We start from the raw sequence: 26,956 nt of genomic DNA, 5'->3' as shown, positions 1-26,956 counted from the left end.
GGCCACACTCACGCCACGCAGGCAGTGTGCAGGAGCCCTAATACAATATCACAGATCTTTTATTTTAAAGGTGCCCTGCCACACATGTTTCATTACTTTGTGGTAATGTCTAAAGTTCTACCATGGACTCTGTAACATTTGTTGCGGAAAGAATGCCTTGGTTACCTTGTTTCAAGCCATTCTAGCGTGGTATAGAAAGCCTGCAGGAAGACTCAGCTCGATTTGTGCCAGTTCTCATTAATATTCAACGAGCTAAGCTGCTTGACTCTGATTGGCTAAGAGCTAGCCAATGAGAGCCTGGCTATCAGCATCCTTTACCAAGCACAACTGGGCAAGCTCATGAATAGTAATGAGTTCAGGCAACATAATGTCAGACAGACCAGCTTTTGTAATTGGCCTGATTTCTCCGCTTATTTCTTTTCAGTGGCTAGAGACATAGGAGATAGCAGTTCATTTTCACATTCATAAAGTACAGACGCTCCGCTTCTGAGACACTGTCGTTGTGGTATGGCGCAAAACGAGAACGCAGCATAGACGTGCCCAGTAGTTTTTACTGATGATGGTTAGTCTGTTCACGCCGGCTATTATACATAGTTAGGTTAGGTTAAACTGTAGCCTGCTCAAGTGATAGAGCAGGTTCCACATAAAGCACATGGTTGGTAGTTATTAAATTATTACACTGAACCCTAAACTGCTCTCAATGTGTACAGCATGTGTAGGTAAAAAAGCTAGGTAATGAAAGACTAATGACTGTGGTCTCCATGGTCAAAGCTGAACATTCAGTTCACCACACTTCCAATATTGGCACCTAACACTGGCAAAGATGAATTTTGTATACTGAATTGTGCAATATAATGATATGCTGGATACCCAAACTACCCAATGGCAAATCAGTATTTGGAGCTTCTATGGTTGTTTTAAAGTGTCCTGGACAATCAATAAGCTGTGTTTGTAGGCAGTTAGCTGCCTAATATCATCACAGCTTGAGCTGTTAAGCATGATAGGTACTTATTTTTGTATTATAATATGTATATATAATAGGTATAATATGTAAGAACAATTTTCAGTGAGCAAAATAAGAGAAAAAAGTACTGCAACAGAATAAAACTAACATATTGCGATATTTGAAGGCCTACCTACCTCCTTATTGGAGAAGTTGTACACATACAAACATATTTTATAGTTTATAGTAGAGTAATACACATACCAAATGAATAACGTCTCTTCTTTGCCCATCACTCGGATTGGCGGGTTTTCACGTGCTCGGCCATGACCGGCGACCGGCAGGTCAGTCTGACATATGCCGATTTCATGCGGTCAATGCTACAATTAACTGACAACATAAGTTGAGACGAGTTACAGTTCTCAAGGACGCTACGCACGCACAGACGCGACAGCACAGTCTCTTTTCCTTTCTCTCAACTTTTCCACCGTGTGTCGCTAGCGTACCCGTTCGCGGTGTGGAGCGCTGTCGCTACTTTCACACCGTAGGGAACCTCGTGAATTAACCTGCAACATGTCAGCTGTTTGGAAATTCTTCAGCGTGTGTGCAGAAGATAACAAGTTTGCAATATGCAACACCTGCAAGGAAAGAGTAGGGCATGGAGGGACGACACCAAAAACCAAAATCACATTTTTTTAGTTGGATACTGGATGTGAAAAGAAGGAAATGGTTCTAACGTTGCACTTTAGATGTGTGTGAATTTTATATAGCTCTATTTTATAGTGATCCATTATCTGTTCAAAATGTTTTCTATGTTCTGTGCAAAAGGTTCTATTAAAGAAAAGATAGAAAATAAATATTTGTGTGTGCTGCGTGGTTAGAAAAAATGAAATCGGAATCGGCCTAGAAAGTTGTAATCGGTTATTGCATTAGATAACCTCTGTCTTCAGTGATGGTTTTTAGGTAATTTTGGTAGATTGGTAGATTTGCACACGGATTGGATACATCTTGTTAGAGACGAGCATGGCTAATATTTTATCACTCTCGGCTTCAGCCTGAGTATACTAGAAAGTGCAAACAAAACAGATAATTATCTATCAAGTTTTATCAATTAAAACGTTCTGAAAAGTCACATTAAATTCAAAGGGTTTCTGTAATTAGAATTTTAATTTATTTTGTCAGCAATTGTAGTGAAAACTACTGGCGGGAGTGGAATCCTTTCAGAATGTATGCTTAAATTACTCAGGGAAGTAAGCATTTCTTTTCCCAATAAGTGTTTGTGTTACATCCACACTTATCACACAGTTTCTCAATTTGGTAAAGAACGTTCCTTCCATAAGCCTGTCAGTTAGAACAGGTGGACAAAGTCACAAAATCTGCATGCTTGAACACCTGTTCTATGTTGTGCAATTCTGATTTTTTTGTAGCTTTTGAATCTTTCCTCTCCTTTAATGGCGGTCCATGCTCTCGTTCCCAGGCACTCCACTCAAGTTTCCATAGTAAAGAAGAGTTTGTCAAAAGTAAGACATTGCTTTTAATAATACATTCCATATATCATACCTAAAATTTATTTGGTACTAGTGTTATCAGATGAATCGCTTTGTCAGTGAAATAGAAATGAGTTACATTGTGATAGAATTAAAAATGAAAGAAGGATCTTATTGTTTTCCTTTTCTAAAATAAGGCGCTGTTTTTCTGGTCTGGAAATATTTTCTGATGTGTTGAGACACTGTCTCAGGATGTCATGACATTTTGAAACTGAATGTCCTATGTAGCCACAGTGTTTGTTATGAAAACCTCTGGCTACAATAAAGTAGGGAAAAAAAACATTGAATGTAATTTTGTGAACATGTCAAAGAAATATTGGCAGTCACAGCCTTCATCAGTCTTGAAGCACTTGGATGTATTTCTGGAAAAAATAGAAAAATCCACTTGATAGTGTCACAGCTGAATAGCACAGAAAACTGGTCACTTGTCTGGAAGTGGAGGGCCAGAAATCAATATCCATGGCAGACTGTGAGGAATAAAACAACGCTGCTAAGTGACAGCATGTCACCATGCCTCTGAATGCATGTGGCCTGTCTTACTTCTATCAAACATGTTTCTATGATTTGAGTTCAGCGCCAGTGGCCACAAAGCCACACAGAGTCAAAATGTCGTATTAAGTGCAAAACAACGTGGAGAGTGACACCAATTGAATCCTGCTTCTAAAAGAAATTCTAAGACTTATGCATAAATGTAGAAGCTGACAGCAGGTGGCTGAGTTACCCAGACAGACATCCCACACACTGCAAATGAGGAAGTATGATTTTTCACTTCAAGTTGACGCAAAGCTCAGAGAGAAGCGTCTCCTTGATGGCGTGGGGTAACTTTGTGGCTGATTGCTACTTTTCTGTGGAGTTGAGGGTCAATTCAGAGAGTTTTCTGATGGCTTGTCAAATGCAACAATATATAAAACTTGGGATAATCAAAGCAGCATAGGGCATCAAAGCAGCGTAGGGCATCAAAGCAGCGTAGGGCAGCATTGCACATCAGTCAGAGTTCCTACTGTGTAAATAAATACATTTGACTAAAGATCTCAGCAGGCACTGAATTGGTGATTTGCAGGTCAAAAGATGTCAAGCCGTAAGGTCAAAACTTGACTAAACTTGGTCAACAAGCGTAAGTCTTTAGATATCTAGGTTGCACGTAGATATGGCCTGCTGTACAGCCAAATATAGTCATTTAAATGCTTTTGAATAAACTGTTATATGTTACCTAGACGTCTTAAAGATTTAGCCTTTTTAACCCAGTTTTAACTCTGACTAGCTGTCTATAATCACCAAATCAAGAAATGTTTCTCTGATTAGCATACAAGTACAGCTGCATTTACTTTTAGTTACTGCAGTCTTAATATAAATTGTACAGCTGTACAGAAAGGGAGACACACTAACTTTCATCTATTCTGTATCTGTAGGCTTCAGGATATTTTAGGCTGCGATAGTATTTGTAAACTGCTAGCTACCATAGACAGAAACGGAAAAAGGAGTTTGTTTCCCTCTGATTGTCACATATGAAGCTGTACAGAAAATAAATCGCAAACGATAGAAAACTTGACTGTGACAGCAGTGTTTTTGTGTATGTCAAGGAGCATTGTGGAATAGGGAGTGCTGCTAAATGTGGAGAGATTTTGGACGTACCAATTCATTATAAATGGAGCATCCCTCAGCCGTGCAGTAAGACAATGGATTAGAGACTTGTGTCTGTGATTTCTAATACTGTTAGAAAATGGTTTATGGTTTCAAACTAATTGGACAATCCCAGGCAGTGAGAATAATATATGGAAATTGTAAAAGTGAGAAATTTTACCTGTAAATAAAAGAAGATTGCTGTATTGGCTATTTCACCAACGGTAACTGCAATTTGTCTTTTTGCATATTACAGCACTTTGGCAGTGGAATAAAATGCAGATTTACTACAAGCCGACCCCTGGCTCCCAGAAGGAACACGCCCTCTTGTTAGTATGAGACACTGAACCAACACGTTCTGCATTCAGGTTTAACTGCCACTCCAGATTTCATTACAGACAAGCTATGGCCGGATTACTGTACTTCAGGATTTGAATATTCTCTAAACAGCTTTTCTCTTAACTCACAAACTGCTAGATTTGCTCTCTGCGTTTATGTACAAACTCATTGTCCATGGAAGACCTTGTGTTTACATCTCACGCAGGGATTTATTAAGGCCTAACTATATATGCCAATCCCTCAGCTCTGTGTTATCAGTTCCAATTAAAAAAAATAAAAATAACACATTATAAAACTGAATGGGGAATGGTTCACTAAGTTCCTCACCCTGACGCCATGTCTTGCATAAGCGGCCCTGCTGATAATGAATCAACAAACAACGATGCCAGAAAACATCTCCAGCACAGCAGTCTCTGCTATAGATGACACAGTTTGCTGCATAACCCAGATCACAAAACCACTCAACTCTACTGCAGGTATTATCCATACCGCTCATGGCATCTAAATCCCAAAGTCTTTCACTTTAAACCCTCTCACTACAAAACATGTCTCTTTATAGATTGGTTGCAAGAAGTTTCCGCATCCTGAAAATTTACGGAACAATTTCCAAAGTGTATTTTATAGACACAGGTTTTTAATTAAGTTTACTCTCTAATGGCACAGCAATAGTGAACAGTGAATGACAAATGAATTACTTCTCTTTGTGCAGAGGTAAACAAATCAAAACTGCCTATTTTGCACTAAGGAGCGAAGAAATCACTCAACAGATTTTGGGTTCGGATGTAGAATTAATCCCAAAAAGCATTTTCCCTCTAATAATAAAGCAGGGGAAAGTAACCTCTGGTTTTTTTTTTTTTTCAGAATTGATTTCTGCACTGCTGTTATGTGCTGCAGCAGATAGTTGCAGTGCTTCTCCATTTGGAAAAAGCTTCCTGTCAGTGTCAGGGAAGCAGACACTGACTCAGTATTATAGCTTAACCCCGAGACTCATTTATTTAATGCAGCACACAAGAAATAATGGTTCCATGATTTAAAAAAAAACAACTTTTTTCTCTTAAATTTACCCTGCTCAACAGTATAAAGTAGCAAGACCAGTATTAGCAGCTGTTTAAAAGGAATGCGCTCTTGTTTGGTTGATATATATTATCAAACAGTAATGTGCAGTAATTACATTTTTTTGCTGTTGTAGCAGCATCAATACGATAATACAGCCATCATTACTAAAGTCCAATCAAATTAAATCGCTATATCATTCAATCTTGCCCTCAGCGATGCCAACTTCAGCGTCGTCTCTGCCCCCTGTCACGTGACTTTGTTTATATTCTCACACACGGTGCACCACATATTAAAGAGAGGGAACGCCAAGCCCTTCTGCTCTCACGTGAGTTTTTTAAAGATTATGATAAATGCCCTGTAATTAGTAACCAAATAAATCCACTTGAGCTTTGACTAATGTGCAGCTTCAGCTTGTAACGTTTGTATCACGTCGCGCAGCATTGCCTTATTAACGTTAAAATGCTACGTTATCAATTAAAGCTAATGCCAGCCTATGTTGCAGCAGCAGGCTATCGTAGCTACGTTACATCCGTTACATTAGTGTGCGTTCTGTAGAGAAGAGAGAGGCTCAGGGATGTGATGGTTTGGGCTCTTGAATCATGCTAGGTTATACCAAAGAATTTCTAATAAGGGAAGAAGTTCCACTCTCTCGTTACTTCCGGCTTCTGAACTGGTTGCAGTTCCACCAGAGTTTCATATAGGGGGCGCTCACAGGCCAGTGCAGAATGAATGGGACTCTATGGAGCTATACCCCTCAAAATCCACTTTTCTCAGGATGTAATTTTTTGTCTAGTAATTTGAATGTTGCATTCGAAAGGGGAGGCTAAGAAAATACACACTGCTGGGTGTTAGATTTTTTTAAAGTGGCTTTTTTGTTCTAAAAAGCCTTTTAAAATGTCAATGACGTCATACACATATATGGCCAGAGATACTGCTTTACGGCAAGCTCTGAGTCGCTTCCTTTGTTCTCTCGAGGCATCAACAACACAGCTGACAGGTTAGGCTCTCCCTGTTAATACAACACAGCTGACAGGTTAGCCTCTCCCTGTTAATACACGTGCTAGAAAGAGGTTTGCTAATGTTTTAAAGACCACGCCGAAATATTCACTCTGACATTCTGGTTCTGCTTTGGATGCCGTCAAGCGGGATCTCCGATCGTAATCAGTCCTTCACTGACCAATCAGCATTCATTAACAGAATGCTAGCGTGTTGTGGGCAACAATGACTCAACCTGTAAGAAATCGAAAGGACACAAATACTCGTTCATTCAACTTTTGACCTATAGTCCATGTTGAACTTGCAAAAACTACAATCAAATCTGAGATTTCTCAACGACAATCAGGCGAAAGAGACAAATTAAGCCGTCTAGCTCCATAGGGTCCCATTCATTTAGCACTGGACCGCGATCACCCCCAGTGGAACTCTGGTGGAACTGTAACCAACGTATGTACGATGGGGCTGAATATGGAGTGGAACGGCTTTCTGTAGACGGGCTTTGGTTATACGTTGTTTCCAGATTAGTGCAATAGTCTGTGCACGTCCCTGGTGTCTACAGTCTGTTTATTCAGAGGTTTACCCCAAGCCACACTTCATTAAATGCTAAACTGGCCAGTGTGTGTGTGTGTGTGTGTGTGTGTGTGTGTGTGTGTGTGTGTGTGTGTGTGTGTGTGTGTGTGTGTGTGTGCGCGTGCGGTCTTGTTTAACTATATTCGTGGGGTCCAAAAACTGGGAATATTGTGGCACTCCACTACTGTCTGCTATGTTGGCATATTGTCATAGCAACCAGAGACACATGGATTTGCTGCTCCGATTTTATTTGGATCTAAATGAAATGCCCGTACCATCCCAGCATCTGGACTTCTGTGAGAAAAGTCAGAATAAACTGTGGTGATTTTAGGCTGTGCTTTGATGTTTTGTGTAACGTTAGGGTTTTGCACAGTACATCATAAAGAAAATGCAATTTCCCATGCTGTTAGCTTGACTGTTCAGCTCACCTTTCAAAGGGTCGAACAACAAGGAGACAACTTGCTAATTTGATATCATCTACATCACCGTGGAGGAATATAATGATCATTAAATTTGCATCCACATCATATGTATCATTTGCTTTAGAGTTCATGCTCAGTTCACAATAATGTCATGGAAGTTATCTTTTAGTATTCAGAGCACAACACACACACATATCACATTGAGCTGCACCGTTCTGTTTCCACATGCTTTGGAGGCCAACATAGTCACTTTTTTCTAGTTTACAATTTTTTGAGTTCAGGTCAGAAGAACCTTAATTTACTCACCTGAAGGGAACATCATACACAGAACATACTGCATATAATTTAGCCATGTAGCTAGAATTCCTACCAGTGGTTTCCAACCTTAGAGTCAGGACCACTCAAAATGATCGCAAGGTAAATCTTGGGGTCATGAGGTTTTTGACAGCATAAAGCTCAATTTATGATCCTGCGTTAAATCCATGTCGTAGGTACCTACGTAGGTACGTGTAGATACGGACCCTACGCCGCAGCCTGCGACGTGCACCTGTCAAAAGATGTAACTACGCGTCGCGGCGACGCAGAACACAACAACTGTGATTGGTCCGCTTGGTCGTGGCTTGGCAGCGTCGCATTTCCCCCTACTCATTTCCTGGTTCTCCTTCTCTGTTGACAACATTAAATCAATGAGAGGGTTAACTGTTCCTGCTACAGATTTCTGACCGTGGTCAGAAAGTACTGGGGAGACACTTTGTTTCTCTCACTACGCCTCCAGAGTCGGTACTCGCTCCCGAGCAAGTCACCGTCACTCTCTCACTCACTCTACCACACCCTCCCCACGCACACACACACGCTGGCCCTGCTATTCCCTTTAAGAGATACACTAGAACGATGCAGACACCAGCGCACAAGTATAAACATCAGGCCACTTATGTAGGCTACGGCGTAAGCTCTGTGTAGAGCCACCGGAAAACCATAAATCCTGCTTAAGAAGGCAGACAAATATATATTCTTTGTTGCACAAAAATTGACTTTGCTTGAATCTTTCTTTTTTCTTGTGAATTATTGGATCATTTTGAATTATCATGCCTCAGAAATTATTCAATTTCATAGATAGGGCATGGAAAATCTCTCTGTGGCTAATTCTTCACATTTACAGGCCAATGCAACCTGCAATCAAGTGCGGAAAATTGGCATTGCTTTGTTCTAAAGGGTCACAAGTTGAAGTGCAAACTGTAAACTGTAAACTTTACCATCCAAAAGTGTCTAGATAAAACCACAAAGCCAGAACTAATTCAATGTTGTGATGGAGTTTGGTTCATTATTTTAATGATTATGCAGTTTCTGAGTGATGCATGCATTCAAATGCATTAACGCGACTAGAAAATACACTTATAGGTAATTCTGTGTACTGTCATAACATTTCACTGCACTTAAATCGATCATTGCCATCTAACTCGACCCCTTTTTCATTTACAATAAACACTCTCGCTGGATGTCGAGTCCACCATCGCTCTTGCGTAACAGGTCGGGCCTGCTGTCTCTGATACGTGAGTGTAATCGATCAGGCTGTGCATCATCTGTCTATTCAGTGTAAAAAAAAAAAAATGACATTGCATGTCATCACCCGTCCCACTCCATTTCCCGTAACCCTCCATTATTGTCGGTACACTTTTGCTCCTAATGCATGTCAGTGATCATGTGTGTAAAATGAGTTGTGATAGAGTCTTGATGGTGTTGAGAGCCTCTTTGTGTCGTTGAGTTATATACTGGTGGAGGAGTGAGAAAGCCATTTATTCTTCAAGGCAATAATGCCATGCAGCTTATTGTGTTGTTTAAAGAAATAATATAAAAATGGATAATTATTTTTGAAGTTTTTTCATAAGACAGATCATTCAGGGATTTACAGATAATTCAGGCATTTACTAGCCAAATATAAAAAAAGTCACAGATGGATTTTTTGTCTTATGGATATGGTACCTTTGGAATATGCAATTCATTTTCTTATTTTATCTGTGCCTTTGTTACAATTCGGAGCACACTATGAACGAATACCTTTATGGCATCAATCAGTGGTAATTCAAATAAAAGTAAAAAATAAAAACTACATGACTTGCTAGACTATGAAATTAAGCCTCTTCTAACTTTAGTGGTTTCATCTGTTTTGTCTTTGTCCTGTTCAACTCATAAAATGATACTGTTTGCATTTTCTGCCTACTTTAGTTGCTTGTCACTTTTATCTTCTTCCAGTAAGAGTATCACTGAGCTATTCAGTAAATGCCCTGATGCACGATTCTTTTCTGCCGTTTAGCCGGTGAAATTACATCAGGAAGACATGAAACGAAAAAGACAATGACGGGAAGCCATTTTAGAAGAAAAAAAAACAACAAAACATTAGCATCAGTAGCAAGGAGCTGAGTGTGTGGCAAAGCTCTCTATTACAAAGCTCTGCGAGAACTTGATGAATCCCAGCAGGATCCAAGTCAGTCGGTAAATCATTCTCCCTCAAAATACTCATAATAAGCCCTGAAAGCAAATCATTGATAATGACTTCACAGTGAATTGCAGCCATAAAGCTTCCATGTTGACACCACAACACAATTCACAGTGATGTGCGACATAAAAACAATCTGAATGCTGGTGTAAACAAAGAATATGGTTGTCTTTACAGATGTTCATTTCAGCTCTATCAGGAATTTGTATACACTTTACAGAACCACTCAGAATAACAATTCTGAGTAATGGTATTACATTAGAGTAATAGAGGATGGATAATCAAGTGTTAGGTGTGCCAGTTTATTATTAGATACACTACATGAATGCAGTCTAATACAACAGCCCTGTAATAAATCCTGCCTTCATTTTTTGTTGTTGCATGTTCATGTACGTTAATGATACTATATTACTAAATATTAGAAAAATATGAATATGAGAAACACCTAAGTATAACGCAATTAAACTGCAGCTTCTAAAATGACCATAAAGTTTATCCGACACTTGTGGTGTAGACACAAAAACTGAACATTATAACCCTCATGAAGATAGAATTTATTGCAGGACTATCGTATTACATTGCATTAGTTTTAAATAGGTGTACCTAATAAGCTGGAAACTCAGTGTAAAATATTACCATTAAATAATATCTATGAATTTACTCATGTTAATACTCAGGGAAGAAATACCTTGTATTTGAGCTGGTCCCATGGAGCGCACTGTATCTTGAACTGGAACATGACAGACCAAATAATTCAAGCTCAAAATAGTGTCCACAAGATACTGTTTTTATCTGCTTCTTTTTTATTTTGGCTTTGCAAAATTGCACAAAGTGTTATTTTCTTTCAAATATAAATATTAAAGGATACAAACGGTAGATGATCGGTACTGTATAACAACAGAGGACTTTGTTGAAAAAACTATTGTCCAGTTACCTCTACCACCAGAAACGCATGTTTGAGGTTACCGTAGCATCTTTCATGGTGTTGTTCGATGATATATAATGTATGTCATTATACAAGAATTTTGTCAGATGACTTCCCTTTCAAGATGCAAAATTTAGAACGTGCTTTAAGACCGATGAGACGGATTCTGAGGTAGAAAGACTGTAAGACTTAGGAGAGTGGATTCTGTGGTAGTAGGACAGAAGAGAGTGGATTCTGTGGTAGTAAGACAGAAGAGAGTGGATTCTGTAGTAGTAAGACAAAGCAGAGCAGATTCTGTGGTAGTAAAGGCCCAGACACACTGACCAGATGGCCGACCCTCGGCAGAAAAGGCAGTTGGACTGATCAGTCTACCCGAGTTGGTCAAAAAAGTGCCTCGGAACACACCAAAGCGACGAGACGTAATACGTCTCCATAATAGCAGGCGGCGCTAATCTGTATTGTCACCCAAAAATGAAAACCGGCAGCTGATTGGACGAACGCGTCACGTGGGTCTGGTTTCTCTGGAAATTCAAAGACAGACTCAGTCATGGCGGCTCGTTCAGAATACGATCTCATATTGTACTAAAATAGTTCACCGAAACGTGTTTCTGAAAACATTTTAAGCGAGAAATAGGCTGTGCAGTTGCTGAATCTGTCTTCATTTCAGATCGACAAAGGTCAGTTTAAAAGATTTCCGTCAGATTTTGAGAGACTCTAGTCACCCTGCTCCCTGTTTCCGGGTTAGCACTCTACCAGTCAGATAGGTAATTTGAGTCCGACTGCCGGCAGTGCCCGCACCGCCGATTATACATGTCAAATCGGCCAAAATGAAGGCCGACGGCCCCTCTGACGGACGACAGCACGGAACACACCGGACAGACTTGGGTCACTGATCTCGACAGACTGTCCAACGCCCGATTATCGGCTCGGCGGATTATGTGGTAGTAAGACAGAGGAGAGCGGATTCTGTGGTAGTAAGACAGAGGAGAGCGGATTCTGTGGTAGTAAGACAGAGGAGAGCGGATTATGTGGTAGTAAGACAGAGGAGAGCGGATTATGTGGTAGTAAGACTGTAAGACCGAGGAGCACAGACTCTGCGGTAGTAAAATGATAATACTTAAATACTTTTGACTTTTGAGCACACAAGAACATCTCTGTAAGTCACAAGTGTAATAGATGCAGGGTAATGATTCTCTGCATGTAGCCATGACTTAAATGTCACAGATGTCAGAAAAGTTCCCAGACTTGAGTTTTGGACTGTTGACCACAAATGACCCCTATATGATTATATAGGCCCTTAAACCGAGCGTCAAAGATATAAAGATCTGAAAAAAAAGGCAAATCTTAAAAATGTCAACAATCAAGCACTTATATGATAGGGGGGGCAATAGGTCTATAAATTTTGCTTCCCATTCTCGTACTCCTGCTCTTTGCTGTGTCCTCCTGCCTACAGAGTAAATCTCAGTGACTAACCTCAATGCTACTTCAGTTCATATGCTAAAATATTTACATGGCAATTCTACCAAAATACTACCGTTTATTTGTCGAGTCTCTTCAATTACATTTCAGTTCACTATAATTCAGATCAAAATGTTGACAACTTGCCAGCTCTTTGTTTTGGCAAGATTAGTGTATACATCGATGACTGGCTTATGGTAATGAGGTTTAGCAGAAAACTGAACTGCGTTTACAAAGATAATTATCATAACTCTCTGTCAGTGTCTTGGTACCTGTTCTATTTCCAAATCAAGATGATGTTTAGGAATAAAGTAATCCCTAATTGTTCATTTAAAAGTCACCAGTCATCATGGCCTCCTTTATCACTAAAAGCAATCTGTCTCACAGTATTGCCAACATGGGCAACCTCCTACTGTGAAATAACGTGATTGATTGTGGAAGTGTCTCTGCATTTAGCTCTGATTACCCCTTACAGAGTTAGGCAAGCAAGAAGAAATTCAATATATGACAATCAAACATTCATATATATTAAACTGCTAGCTGAGATGTTACTTTTTTAAATGCATCTATGAAATATTATTCAAGGCATACCAACTTTAGAAACTCATATATATATATATATATATATATATATATATATATATATAGTTTATATATAAAAACAAATATGTCATTGAGTTTTCTTTTTTATGTGTCAATACATTCATGATTGTTGAGATTCATCTGATCCTTTCTGTCTTTTGCGATTGACTGTAATGTCTGATAAATCTACAGAAATCTTAATTATGGAAGGCACTTCCCTAAACAGTTTGATCGCAGTGAATTGATGTCATTATGTCATTGTTTGGTTCTTCATTTGAAAATGTTACCAAAGCAAAGTTTAGTCAAAATTGGTCTCAAATTAATTTGAACATCTGGCGAAAATCAGTTTTCTCACTGCAGCAGTGAGCAGTATGGCATGGCAAGTAGAGATGTTGGTATCGGCTCCGATACTGCCTAAAACGCCGGTATCGGGAAGTACTGGAGTTAATGCGCTGATCCGATACCACGTAATAAAGCCCTAAAGAAAATCTACGTTAAAGTAGTTTATTTATGTTCTTTTTCCGTTATAACTGACTGTCAAACTGCAGAATAACAGAAAGTTCTGGGGCGTTCATTGCTTGTGTTTGTTCATGTTTCACAAAGAGTTTAACTTGAGCCAGGCCGACAACAAAGATAGAAATAATATCACATCCATACAGGGATAGTAGTATACACTTGTTAAAACATAATAAAATATATGACACACTGGTATCGGATCGGTACTCGGTATCGGCCGATACGCAAGTTCAGGTATCAGAATCGGTATCGGGAAGCAAAAAATGGTATCGGACCATCTCTAATGGAAAGTTTTAGAATCTCTTCATCACCATTTCTCATGATCTTGTGATGCAATTAAATTGCCTGCCTGCAGTTCAAAACACAAGAAAAAACATCAACATTACCAGGGGTGATTTACAAATTACGGCCCCAAGTCGGTGTTTTTGTGCGATGCATTCGCACAGGATCAGCGAAGTCTGTATTTTACTAGAATTTACTTACATTATCCCCCACTCTGTCCAAACTTTGATTTATAATTGGCAACGCAGCCAATGCAACTCTGAATCACAGAGATGCTGATTCACATTTGATTATAACGTTATTACATTGTAGACGCTTTCATCCAAAGCGACTTACAATTGCTATATATCAGAGGTTGCACGCCTCTGGAGCAACTAGGGGTTAGGTGTCTTGCTCAGAGACACATTGGTTGATGTACTGCAGTGGGAATCAAACCCAGATCTCCCACACCAAAGGCATGTGTCATATCCACTGTGACATCACCACCTACCTAACACAACCTCTGTGTCTGGCAAAATATGGGAGGTAATTTGCGGTGGAATTTTTACTTTACTAAATTACAGACAAATTATAGACATTGCATATTCACATAGGGTTGAGATCAGAGACGACCTCCGTGATTATTACAAATTACCAGAGGTCCCCAAGTAATACTATTCCCGTGCAAATAGGGCTTATGAATGTGCCACGCTTTGTTTGTTGTGCCATTAAGTTAATCACCTCAAAAGCTTGTTCGCTCAACAAATGCAGTCAAAATGAGCTCAAATTAGTATTTGCATTTCTAGTGCATATGGAGTCAGTTAATCTGACTTAAAAAAAAACAGGTATACAACCTTATTGTCATATGGAAGCAGGCTCTTTCTACTTGTACACTTTGAACTGAGTCTTCCATCTATAACATTCAAAAACAACAAAAAAACTAAATGGCTAGCACTGAATGATTTCCTTTCCATTGTCACAGTATTGGTCTGCAGAGGTTTCATTGTGATATTTTCCACCTCCTTTTTCGTGTTACACAGCTGACAGACAAACCACAGATACAGTACCAATGGAACATTCAACTTTAAACATCTTGCCGAAGTATCTATGTTGCATTTAATGGGCCAATGTTGTTTTGATGTTTTTTTGTTGTTGGTGTATTTCTATTCCTACCAAGCAAACAGCAGATACTGTGGTGTCACAAATCTTCAGTACAGCTCAAATGCCAGCAGAACGTTTTTTTCTCCAGCTGTCTAAGGCATTAGCAGTAAAAACTTTGGTGTCAGCCCCTCAGAATCAAAGAGAAAAAAAACTATTTTGCACTGATGTTCAACAATCATGCAGAGAGAAATCCATCGCAGAAGACACACACCATGACAGTCACGATCACAATCATGATCAAAGACACACTCCAGTGTTTACAACATGCTCGGTAAAACAGAGCGTTATATATTTATGTCAACGTTTGTCCACCTTTGATTGAAAGCAATAAGCTCTCTCTGGTACGGTGGACCTGAAGTGCAAATCACAACAGCAAATAGAAAAATGCAACAGCAAATCATAAAACACAACGGCAAATAGGAAAACACAAGGGCAAATAGGAAAACACGACGGCAAATAGGAAAACACGACAGCAAAATAGAAAACACGACAGCAAATATGAAAACACTTCAACAAATCATAAAACACAATGGCAAATAGGAAAACACGACGGCAAATATGAAAACACGACAGCAAATAGGAAAACACGACAGCATTAACTTCTACCGGAAAAGGTAGGGCCTATCTAGCAGAGGACGGACCCTCCTGATTGGACAGATGGACTGTCTGTCTTTTAACAGGAAGGAGAGGTGAAAAACATGGAAAAGCGCCTACTTTTAACAGAGAGACAGTCCGTTTGTCCAATCAGGAGGCTCCGTCCTCTGCTAGATAGGCCCTACCTTTTCCGGTAGAAGTTAATGCCGTTTTGTTTTCCTATTTGCTGTCGTGTTTTCATATTTGCCGTTCTGTTTTCCTATTTGCCGTTGTGTTTTATGATTTACTGTTGCGTTTTTCTATTTGCTGTTGTGATTTGCACTTCAGGGCCACCGTACTCTGGAGATTGTTAGAAGGCATTTGGCAAACACAGAAAATCACAAAATTAAATGGAAGTAGACGAAGCAGGGGGAGTGGGTTCCTGATCAGTAAATTAAAGTTAATTCTTCTTTTATGGTTACATATATACCTCATGAAGGCATAAACTGAGAAGTCATGATGTTGAATGCAGGATTCAAACCAGCCTTAAATGGTACTATGATGACTCACCTCTTGCTGTAAATCCTTGATGATTTTGGTTTTTTTCTCCATCTCCACTTTAAGAAATTTGATCTAAAGACAGAAAGGACAAAAGAAAGATGATCATACTGAATGCCCCGCTTCATTGTTTGTTTGTTTTCCATTCAGTGAACACATTTAATGAAGGTTAGGGTACTGAGCGTGGCCGTTTAAGCAGTAGGCTATATGTGAAATTAAGTGCATTGAATGAAAGTGATTATGATAAGCAGTGTCAGTATGTGATGTACTGCCTTCTAATATAAAAAGACAAAGCAGGCAATATTCCTGAGTCACATTTTTTTTTATCTTCTAGAGAGGCACATTGGGGAAGTATAAAATAGACCACACCCGTTGACTCACATCGCCAGGCAGAGGGCATGATAACATACACACAAAGATACACAAATACATACAAGTACACAAAGGCCATGTTCAGTCTCTGCCCCCGAGAAAAAAAAAGAACATCCTGCTGCAGCATTTACTTTGCTAATTAGCAATTTACTAAAATGATACATTAAAGCAGCCTATATGCATAAGCTAAGTGTACTGAATGCTTGTGATTATACCAGTGCAAGTTGTTAAACAGTGTTTGATTTTTTGGCCATCATTTAACCAGCATGAGCAGTGCTGGTAAGATTACATTGAGGCAGTATATTGAGGCTCTCTGATTGCAGTACATGTGATACGCTGAGGCATGTATTCCTGCAGTGAGCAACTACCTACTTTCCACTGTGTTCCTGATTTAATAGCCCATATGCTAACCATTCCAGAGTGATATCTTTGTTTATTGCAATCCTTGTATCATGAACCCAGCATGTCTTGCTGGCACAGGCCTGTGGCTTGTGTTTAGCAGCCAGACAGAGGTTCAAACACCAACTGCAGATGGCAAACTGCTGCCATGGGCTACCGTATATTTATAGAAAATTGAATTCTTTGGTGTTTGTGTGGGTGAGATAGATATGCCAAGGTTTCGTCTTTCTTTCTGTTCTCCATTCTGAAAAGACGTTTTTTAAGAGTTGTGTGTCCTTGAGAGAGGTTATCAAGATAGTCTGGGGGACAAAAAGGAAAAGATTGGCGGGGCTGGTGACCTCATACTAGTTAAGAACCCTAAGGAACTGTAAACTAAGCCTTTCCCAGTTGACACACATCCCCAAGCAGGGCATGATAACATCAAGGTTCATGTTTGAGCCTTTCAGTCACCGCCACAGCCCCCGGGAATGGTTTAAAAAAACAACAACACACACATCCTGGTGCAGGTCCTCAGTTAAAAAGGAGTAGAAAAGTAAAGTTACATAATGATTATTATTCATTTTTTTTAATCTATTTTTAAGCTACAAAAATCGGCTAGCTCTATGTGGATTTTTAAATGTAAAGAATGGAAGTGAGCAGGAAAATGAAGCGTAGCAGGAACCAGGTGTTGTTTGAGCTAGACTAAATGGAAAATTGATAATTTTTCCTGAAATATAAATGATGTAGTCATGAAATGATTTGTCCATTGATTCATTCTACAGAAAATGTATCTAGAACAATTTTAATAAGGATTAATCATTTGTCAAATAACAATACTGCTATAGCCATGCTAACACCCTCAACACGACTATACTAACATGCTTATGTTTAGCAGGTCATGTTTACCATGGTCACCATCTTAATTTAGCATGTTAGCTTGCTAACATTTGCAAAGTAGCACAAAACACAGTACAGCTGAAGCTGATTGGAATAGCCTTAGTTGTGCAAGTAAACCAAAGTATTGGATACATTAAAAGTTTTGATCCAATATTGTGGCTAGATGAACAGGAACAGCAAAGTGATTACAATTCATCCTGAAGGGGCCATGAATGTCTGTACAAAATTCCGTGGCAAGCAGGGATGTAGTGGAGGCTAAACGCACGTAAACGCTGTTTACGCACCTCCCGAAATTCGGAAATAGCGTTTACCCACCTCCAAAGTGCATTTATCCACCTCTAAATTGCCTATCGTTCTTAAGCCATTCTAAATTAAGCTTATGTCGTTCTAGTTTTGTATTGTTCATTATTAGTTTCATAGGTTGTTAAACCTAAGACGAAGTCTATCCATATTGCGCTGCATTATGGATAGACTTCAGTGTTGACCAATCTCTTGCGTAGCCAGCAGGAAGCAGCAGACTGCATCAAAGACTCGTCAGTCACTAGCCTACACTACATCGCATCTCATGTAATGAATGGATTTTAAAAATGGATATCTGCCAGTTTTTTAAGCGCCGTACCGTCAAGACAGCAGCCCTCCTCCTGATGCAAACAAGCAAACGGCCTCGGCTACAAGCCCAAAGTGAGTGAGCTCGGAAAACAGTACTAAACTTCATGTTTTTGAGGTTAATTTGGTTCACGGTAGATTCATGCCACTGACACAACAAGCCACGGCGTTGTTTTCAGACAGAGAGTTGCAAGTCACCTCTACCTTTTCCCATTAGCCCATGTTACAAGTAAAATTCAGGATATATTGTCAGATAAATAACTAATCATAATTAGCTCACCAATAAAACACAATCTAGAGTACAAGGTCTTCACAACTTTGTGGGTGATGCTACATGGCTTCAAATCCCAGACATAATAAAGTCCTTAGAGAAATAACTGGGATAGTTTACTCTGACTGGCTACCATTTGAAATGTCCCCCCTCCCCCTTGCCCTTCTCGAAATGGTACTGGCACAGAGACAATATTAAGTCAATTAACTTAAAGGTGTAGATAGGCTATAGCTTTCAGACTGGATACCTAAACATTGAATGCATGCTAAATCATTTATGTTAATGGTTTGTCTGAAAGGGTTAGCCTATAGTCCTTATAATGTGACCGTCTACTTAACAGGATGTGGTGTCCTTTCTCCATTTTAACTTCATTTTACAGACAGAGGTGAGACAGACAATGATGCAGAGAGCACAGAGAGAGGAGATATAGAGAGGAGGGAGATAGAGAGAGGAGATGAGGATAGAGGAGGGAAAGAGGTAAGACAAACAGAGAATGAAGAAACAGAGACAGGACAATTCCAGAGAGAATGAATGTATGAATTGAATAGTGATTGTGTGACCTATGAGGGAACAACCAGTGATACCCTTGGTACCATCAAATGATAGCCTATAGCGATGTCATCAGGATACACATACACCAGTAGGCTGTGGCCCACCTTTTTTTTTTACCACTACACCCCTGGTGGCAAGCCATCTAATTGCTGTCAAGACATTTGGTTGCACTCATGGTGGCACTAGAGAAAAATTAAATTGAATTGAATTGAATAGAGGAAAAGTCAGGGGATCATCAAAGTCATTAAGATTCATCCTCTGGGCACCACTGATATCTGTACCAAATATTTACAACAGTCCATTCAATAGTTGTAGAGATATTTCAGTTTGGGTTAAAGTCTTGGACTGAAACGTTTTTGACTGTTGATCGGACAAAACAAGCAATGTGAAGATGTCAAATGACAGGCTCGAAACATTTTCATTGGAAATATATTTTTATTTGCATATGCAGCACCTCTATATTTTCAGTGCAGTATTCTAAACCAAGGAGTTGGAGAGGCACCTTGCTTGCAAAAAATGAAAATATTTATTACAACTCCTGATATACAGACACCACCAAATGCACAATCAGAGCAATACAAAACTTCCCCATACAGAACGCAGTCTGAAATAAAGATTGGCTTGAATCTCATTGCCCATACCTATAGATTACCTAAAAACAAATGTATTCTGCTTTGTGTGTGCTTTTGGTAGTTTCTGCACAGCAAAAACTGCAATAAATATTTTTAAAACTATTTTTGCAAGGTGCTTATTAGATTCTTAATGTCGATTCTCTCTTTCCAACTCAATTTTATGCGGACATGAGGACTCTACACCAGATACAGTATTTCATTGTTCTATTAAAGGTTTGTGGCATTTGCATGCTGCAGAGGTGCTCTTTTTTAATCTTGAATCTTAGCAGGGGTGATAAATACCATTTAACAGGACATAAATGTCAAACTCAAACCATAAAACCCAGCATCTGGGATTTGTCACTGGTCTTAGGAAAATGGCAAGAATGTTACTTGAAATGTAACTGTACCATTGTTAGTCTCACAGTGCAGATTATTAGATTGTTGATCGCCACGTCACTGTGCTTATTAAATGCCTGTGCATAAGAAGCCGGGACTATTATAGGAAAAGCTTTTTATTAGCATATATTGCAAATCCCAGAAAAAACTTCAGGGCTACTGTAGATGTCATTGCAGCCTGAAAGTCTTCATGCTAATTTGTTGATGAGGAGTTTGTTGGCTGAACAACAGGTGGTCTCTCTGAATAGTATGAGGACACAAATGTGAGACAATACAGTACGATAGAGCTCATGCATGAATAACAATATCAAAACATCTAGACTAGCTACATGTATCTTAAGTGAGTTTGTGTTTATACCACTAAACTTGGGCTGGGGCTCTGACACAGCAGTTACAGCAGTTTGGGGTACGAGGCTAGTGGAGTTGAGTTTAAACAATAGATATATTAATATAATATACAGGTTTACGCAAACGTTTGTCTACTGAAGAATGATCATTTTGTTGAAAAGCTACATTTTCCAGAGCAGTGTCTTAGCAGTGTTTATTTGTATTAATATGCAGTTGTATCAGCCTTCACCATAGCAGCTACTAGCCTTCGTAGGGTCCAGACAGTAAAATAGTCTAATTCATGACAGATATTTAATTACATATTCATATTTTTTTAGCAATAAGATTGTCTTACTAGACAGAAATAACAAAAATAGCAATAATAAGATAATTGGTATAATGGTTAGAAACTAAAGCAAAACATTTTAGATGAACAGATGGACTTTATATATAAATACATATAAAAAAAAAAAGATTTGGTGAAAGTGTTCCAGGTCAATGCCTTGTTACAGACACACATCCAACTCATCTTAATATACTCCAATTTGCCATTGAGTTGGATTTACATTATGCAACTTAACCCCAAGTACCTCGGTTAAGTACTTAGCCGTCTGCATAGATAATTATTTAAAAGCTTGAGTTTTGATAAATTATTATATTTGAAAAATCAGAGCAGAATTATTTCATTTGTTGATCAACAGAAAACTAATTATCAACTATTAATTAAGCAAATTATCTTGTTAGTCATCAGGTAAAAATGCCAAACATTCACTTGTTCCGGCTCCTTAAATGTGACGATTTTTGTTTTTTTTAACATATATGATAGTAAACGTAATATCTTTGGTTCAGGACTGTTTGTCCAACCCATTCTCACTCCGAACTTGTAAAATACAGACGTTTGGACAGTGGCTGTCAGCGTCTGAAGCGGGGTTTAGCGAGTAGTATGTAAGGACGAAAGTCCGCGTAGGGAGGTTGGTCAGGGTGGTGGATGGGTCAGACACAGGACTTTCACCCAGGAGACGGAGGAGGAGGGGGTTTGTGTCCCACGTGTGTCTTTAACCGTCCCGTTATTGCCGCGTGTCACGGAAGCGTAAGCCACCCACGACCTTTTCCTAAACACAATCGTCCCGTTATTCCCGCGAGTCACGGAAACGTAAGCCCACCCACGAGCTTTTCCTTAACCTAACTGCGTCAAAAGGGACGCCAATAGTCCCAACCAAATGCGTTTAGTTTAGGAGACTTTTAGCGTCAATACCAACGACAAAGGTACCTGACCAAGCGTCCATATTTTACGAGATGGGAGTGAGAATGTGTTGGTCAAACAAAATAAGCAATTTCAGTACACCACCTTGGGCTCTGGAAAATGGTTGCACATTATTTTATAAACCAAGTGATTAATTTAATTTCATTTGCCAGATAGTGTTTTAAGGTACTTTGGAATTGAATTAAAAGCAAGGTGACAGTCCATTGGGCAGCATAGCTGGATAGATGGAAAGGCGGATACTGTAGATGGAGAGATGGATGGATAGATAAGTACATGTTCTTAGGTTATAAAGCCTTAGTCTCTTCTTATTATATATATTGGTGAAGTTGGGGGAGAAGACACAAAGCTTTCTCTCACAATTTCTGAGAGTTTCAATTAAGTGGTAAGGCAAGGAGGCTAGAGAGCTGGCTGCTGGGTAATGAGTGTGGATCACTGAGGGGCCTGTGTGACATGTGACGGGGCTGGTTAGAGGAGAGTGGATGCTGATGGTCAGGTCAACTCTGTCTTACCGTGGCCTGCTGCTTCTCTGCTCTCTCATTTGCCTCATCCAGCTGCTTCTGCAAGGCTGCCTGGAGGGACTTCATCTCCTCTCTGTCAAGTGAGAGGGAAGTGAAAAACACTCTGTTAGCACATCCTCCTTACCCCCTCAGAGGTCTCCACCACTCTGCCACAGAATTCTTAAATACAACACTATTGAGAACCATTTAGCACAGAAAGTAATTTGGGTAAAGCAATTTCCACCTGGTATCGTATGTTAACTTGTGTTGAACAGCGGTTTACATGTTGTCATCTGTTATACTGGAATAACTTAAGTTCATGACGTTTTAGAGCGGTTACACAAATGTTGACACGTTTTGCCAAATAAGTGTGGAAAAGGAAAGCTTAAAATGTTCTTAAAGGGGACAGATCATGCTCATTTTCATGTTCATACTTATTATTATTATTTATTTTATTTTGGGTTTCTAGTGGAATATGATTACATGCTTACACCCTATTTCTACGCTAACGCTCCGTTTTTGCGCCTGTCTCTTTAAGCCCCCCTCCAAAAAATAGCTCAGTCAGCTCTGGTCAGTGTTTCCGGGTCTTTAGAATCTGGAGGATAACCTGAACCTTAGGAATAAATGATGCAATAATACAACAATTACCACCTTATTAACCATTTAAAGGGAGTAAATGAGGAAGTATTTGTTAAATACATGTAGCTAAACTGAGCTAAATTGCCAAGAGAGCTGTACATTGATTTTATTTAATTGTTCAAATACATTCATACATTAAACCTGATTGACTTTGGTTAGAAATTCCGTCTATGGTGTCAAAATATTTGTTATTTTAATTAATGTGTCTTCGAACAATTTCACATTCATTTATTAATCTTTAATCTTCATTGCCCTGTTTGAATATTACGGTTCAGCTGCAGCCAATATTTCTTTAAATGCACTGTTATTCCTAAGATAAAGTGCAGTTTAACAATCACACACCAAAGCAAATATCATAAAGGTTAGAGATGTTAGGTCAATAAGGAGATGTATAATGAAAACATAGCAGTATTCATTATGGGGTATTACAGTATGTAGGAGCCTATGAGCATCTGGAATGCTCCACACAGTTTGTTATGTATGCTGTATGAAGACTGGTGCTGCATTCTTTATGCATTTGACATAAATGTTAATGCATTGGTATGCAATGGGTATTTCAGTACCGTTTGATGCTCCTGTGCACAGATAACAGCAATGCACACTGAATTGTGAATAAAGTGAGCAATCGATGTGGGTCAGTGGTTTCAAAAACACTTATAGAAATCATATCACTAGGCAACCCAGTTAAATTAGAGGTAACAGTCTATTTACTGTTTCCGTGCATGGCTGTAAATTTAAAAGTACATGACGTGGCCGTAGTCTTTCAGTGATGAATCCAAGCGGCCAATGTTTGTATGGAAAGATTCTCACTGCTCAACAGCCTATACCCTTATATTTTACATGCCAATGGTCTTGTCTCTTGGCATAAGTTCAGCCTAGCAAACGTTTTCCTTCACAGCAACCAGCCAACCACCACTGCTTTGGCATTTCATTTATACTCTCATCTCCTGCATCTGAGGCTTGGAAACATTTTGTACAAAGAAGATCAAAACTGCTTAGACTGACAGAAAAGGGCACAATAAATGTGAGATTGACATAATTTTAAAGCACAGAGTGGTGAGCAGGGTTGGGGGGATTACTTTATAAATGTATTCCGATACAATTACTAATTACCTGTTAACCTAATATCTAAGTATCACATTATAAAAGTAACTTGATTACTTTGCATTACTTTTGGATTACCTCAATACCAAATATGCAAATAAAGACCAGATAAAATACATATCAATAAACCTACTTTTATTTAAACTTAATACACATTTGTGTATGTTGTAGCAACATAACAATGTAAGAAACCAATGGAGAAACCAAGATGTTTAGCATCAAAAATGTGTCTTCTGCTCAGTGTATTTTAATTTCAGATTCATGTGCATGGTAGTGTAAGCTATTTCGTTGATTTTGTTACCTCTTAGCGAAGGGCTTTTTTTGTGTGAAAGGTGAGAATGGAAGGGGTTAAGCTGTCATGCATTGCTTCTGACAATCAGTCCCTCCAGGATTTTGCGGCCTTTTTTTGAGATTGTTGCGGCCCAAAATGCCTGATTTTGCGGAAGCTTTTGTAAAAAAATTGCGATAAAAGTTGCGATGTCTTTTGTATGTTTGTTGCAATTAAGAAAAAGTTGTGATTTTATTTTTTGTATAGTTCTTTAAAAATAAAAAGGAAACTTGTTTCGGGGAGAATAAAACTACTCTGGGCTGAGTTTTCTTAGTAACCTTACCAAAAAGGCTCAGGATGCTGCAAATGTTGGTATAATATGAAAATGGCTGGTGGATTTAAGACAAAAAATATTTTATTGAATGAATCAAATTTGAACATATGTGACAGTGGCTTGTTGATCTACATCGTTAGTTAATTTCCTATCCTGGACTGGGACACACATTCACACAGTTTGATAAAGTACTTATTGGATTTTAACTTATCATTGCACTTACAATAACGAGTGTAGCTGTCCGCAATTTAGGTCATCCTGTACGTCTCATCTCCGGTTTTTCCTGCATTTTCATTCCTGTTTTCACTCTGTTGTTATTACACACAGGCCTGAATTACACACACATGCTCAGTACCTATACATGCACTAAATGGAGAGCTGCCCAGGGAAAGGCGCCCCGAGCAGTTGGGGGTTCGTGCCTTGCTCAAGAGCACCTTGGCAGTGCCCAGGAGGTGAACTGGCACCCCTCCAGCTACAAGTCCACCACCATACTTTGGTTCCTAACCCAACTCCCTACTGACTGAGCTACTGCCATTTGGGGAGTATACATGTCATTTAGCTGACGCTTTTATCCAAAGCGACTTCCAATTAAGGGCTTTCAACCTTGAAGGTGCAAACTCCAGCCAACAAGTAGAAAGTGCAAGTACATAGTATGTCGTTATTTATTTACATACATACATAGTATATCATTATTTATTTTAAAATGTTCATCACGCTAATAACCCCCATTTTTAATGGGGGTGTCTTTTTTTCTGTAACTTTAACGGAATACAGTTACCTTTTTTTCATATCCTTATTACATAACATCGTTCCATGTACTCCGTTACTCCCGAAGCCAGGTAGTGAGCATGTTAAGGATATTTACTGACTTATCCATAGATACTTAATAATTAAACACAAAGCACAGAGAAACATATATATAGTTAAGGTGATACTGTATATTGCAAATATTTTATGTGATCAAGGAAGCCACCAGGAAAAACAAGGTCTTATCAGTTCAGTTTTTCCTAGCCTCTCCCAAAGAATCATAGGTATACAAAGGGTTTTATACTTGTTACAGCACAATATATCTATGCTAATTGGCAGCAGCCAAATGGATATTGGGATTGGGGGGATTACAACAACCATGTTCAGTAACCAATGGCAAGCTTTTTGCATGTCTCAACACAATTTCACATATTTAGCATTTCCTTTAATGGTCTTCAGACTTGCTGTATGCACTAGTGATAGACTGAGATATATGTTTTTATCAGCAGACACACAAATTTCTAAAATGGTCCGAAGCTATAGCTTAGGAATGTACCTGCAACTGTCACAGTAAGCCAAACCCTCTCCATTGGCCTCCCACTGCATCTCAATTACACAGTTCAGAGAACAGTGAGACAGTTTTTTTAAATAGTACAACAGAAAATGTTCAAATGATAATAAGTAAAACTTGATGAATCTTAATTTCTTTATCAAGCATATGTCAAGTGAGTAAAAATAGCTTGACAGCAGGTTAAATCACAGCTGAATTAATTGTTACTATTTTATAACCTTGAAATGTTAAATTTTGTCTGTATCTGGCCTGTAGGTAAACATGTTTTGTTGCACTACAGTTTGTGGCAAACTTATTTTCAGAAAGCAATCAAATTGCTGTTAAGAGATGTCAAAAATAAATGACTTGCAATGAATCACCTGTCTGCATCCACCATGATGGAGTCAGCTAGTAATGACACTTGGCAGATATAGAACTCCAATGTTGGATTAATATCACTTTGAAAAAAATACAGCTCATGAATGCTAGGTAGGCAACATTGAGCCAAGCTGCTGTTTTATGGTTTTTAGCTTGATGACATGTGGGTGCTGCCATGGACTCATGATAGGCTATTGATTGGCTATCAAGATACTGCACACAGAAGACTGGACTTCAATCAGGCTGACATTTCAGAGGGCATGAAGGCCAATAATGACTCCCAATCATTAAAAGTCTCATTACGCATAGCATTAATCAGACAATCCTAACTGGTCAAGCATTTTAGGTAAATACGTTTCCAGCTAGCTTGCAAAAAGATAAAGCATTAAATCACAAATACTTTATGTGCTTTTTCACAAAAAGGAGCCCGGCGCATTATTTTCAAAAATACAAGAAGGATTTATTTGGCTCAATCTCTTAATGGCTCAATTAACTGGAATAAATCTAACCTTCATTTATTGAACATTGAATGTGGCATCAACCATTAGTGTTACAATGCCAACCCAAAGCAAAATTACATATTTGGGCATCACCATACACGTATCCCTACAGCGAGTTGTCCAGGACAACTATGAAACTATACTAAGTAGTGTTCAAAGGAATCTGGCCAATTGGTCTGCGCTGCCAGCATCACTACGGTCCAGGATTGCTGTTATTAAAATGAACATAGTTCCTCGTGTG

General features: G+C 38.9%; 1 protein-coding gene across 1 annotated transcript in view; it reads right to left on the bottom strand.

Moving 5' to 3' along the window:
• luzp2 (leucine zipper protein 2) overlaps positions 1-26,956 on the bottom strand; it is a 172,430-nt gene that overhangs the window by 52,091 nt on the left and 93,383 nt on the right. Inside the window, exons 4-5 of the mRNA XM_078256804.1 lie at positions 22,208-22,289; positions 16,034-16,096 (exon numbers count right to left, since the gene is read on the bottom strand). Of these exons, the coding sequence (XP_078112930.1) occupies positions 16,034-16,096; positions 22,208-22,289 (145 nt within the window). The remainder of the gene's footprint in view (positions 1-16,033; positions 16,097-22,207; positions 22,290-26,956) is intronic.

Source organism: Sander vitreus, chromosome 1 (genome assembly GCF_031162955.1).
Source record: "Sander vitreus isolate 19-12246 chromosome 1, sanVit1, whole genome shotgun sequence".
Classification (NCBI taxonomy): Eukaryota; Metazoa; Chordata; class Actinopteri; order Perciformes; family Percidae; genus Sander; species Sander vitreus.
Note: the sequence above shows the minus strand (reverse complement) of the source record. Positions and strands in the feature narration are given on the sequence as shown.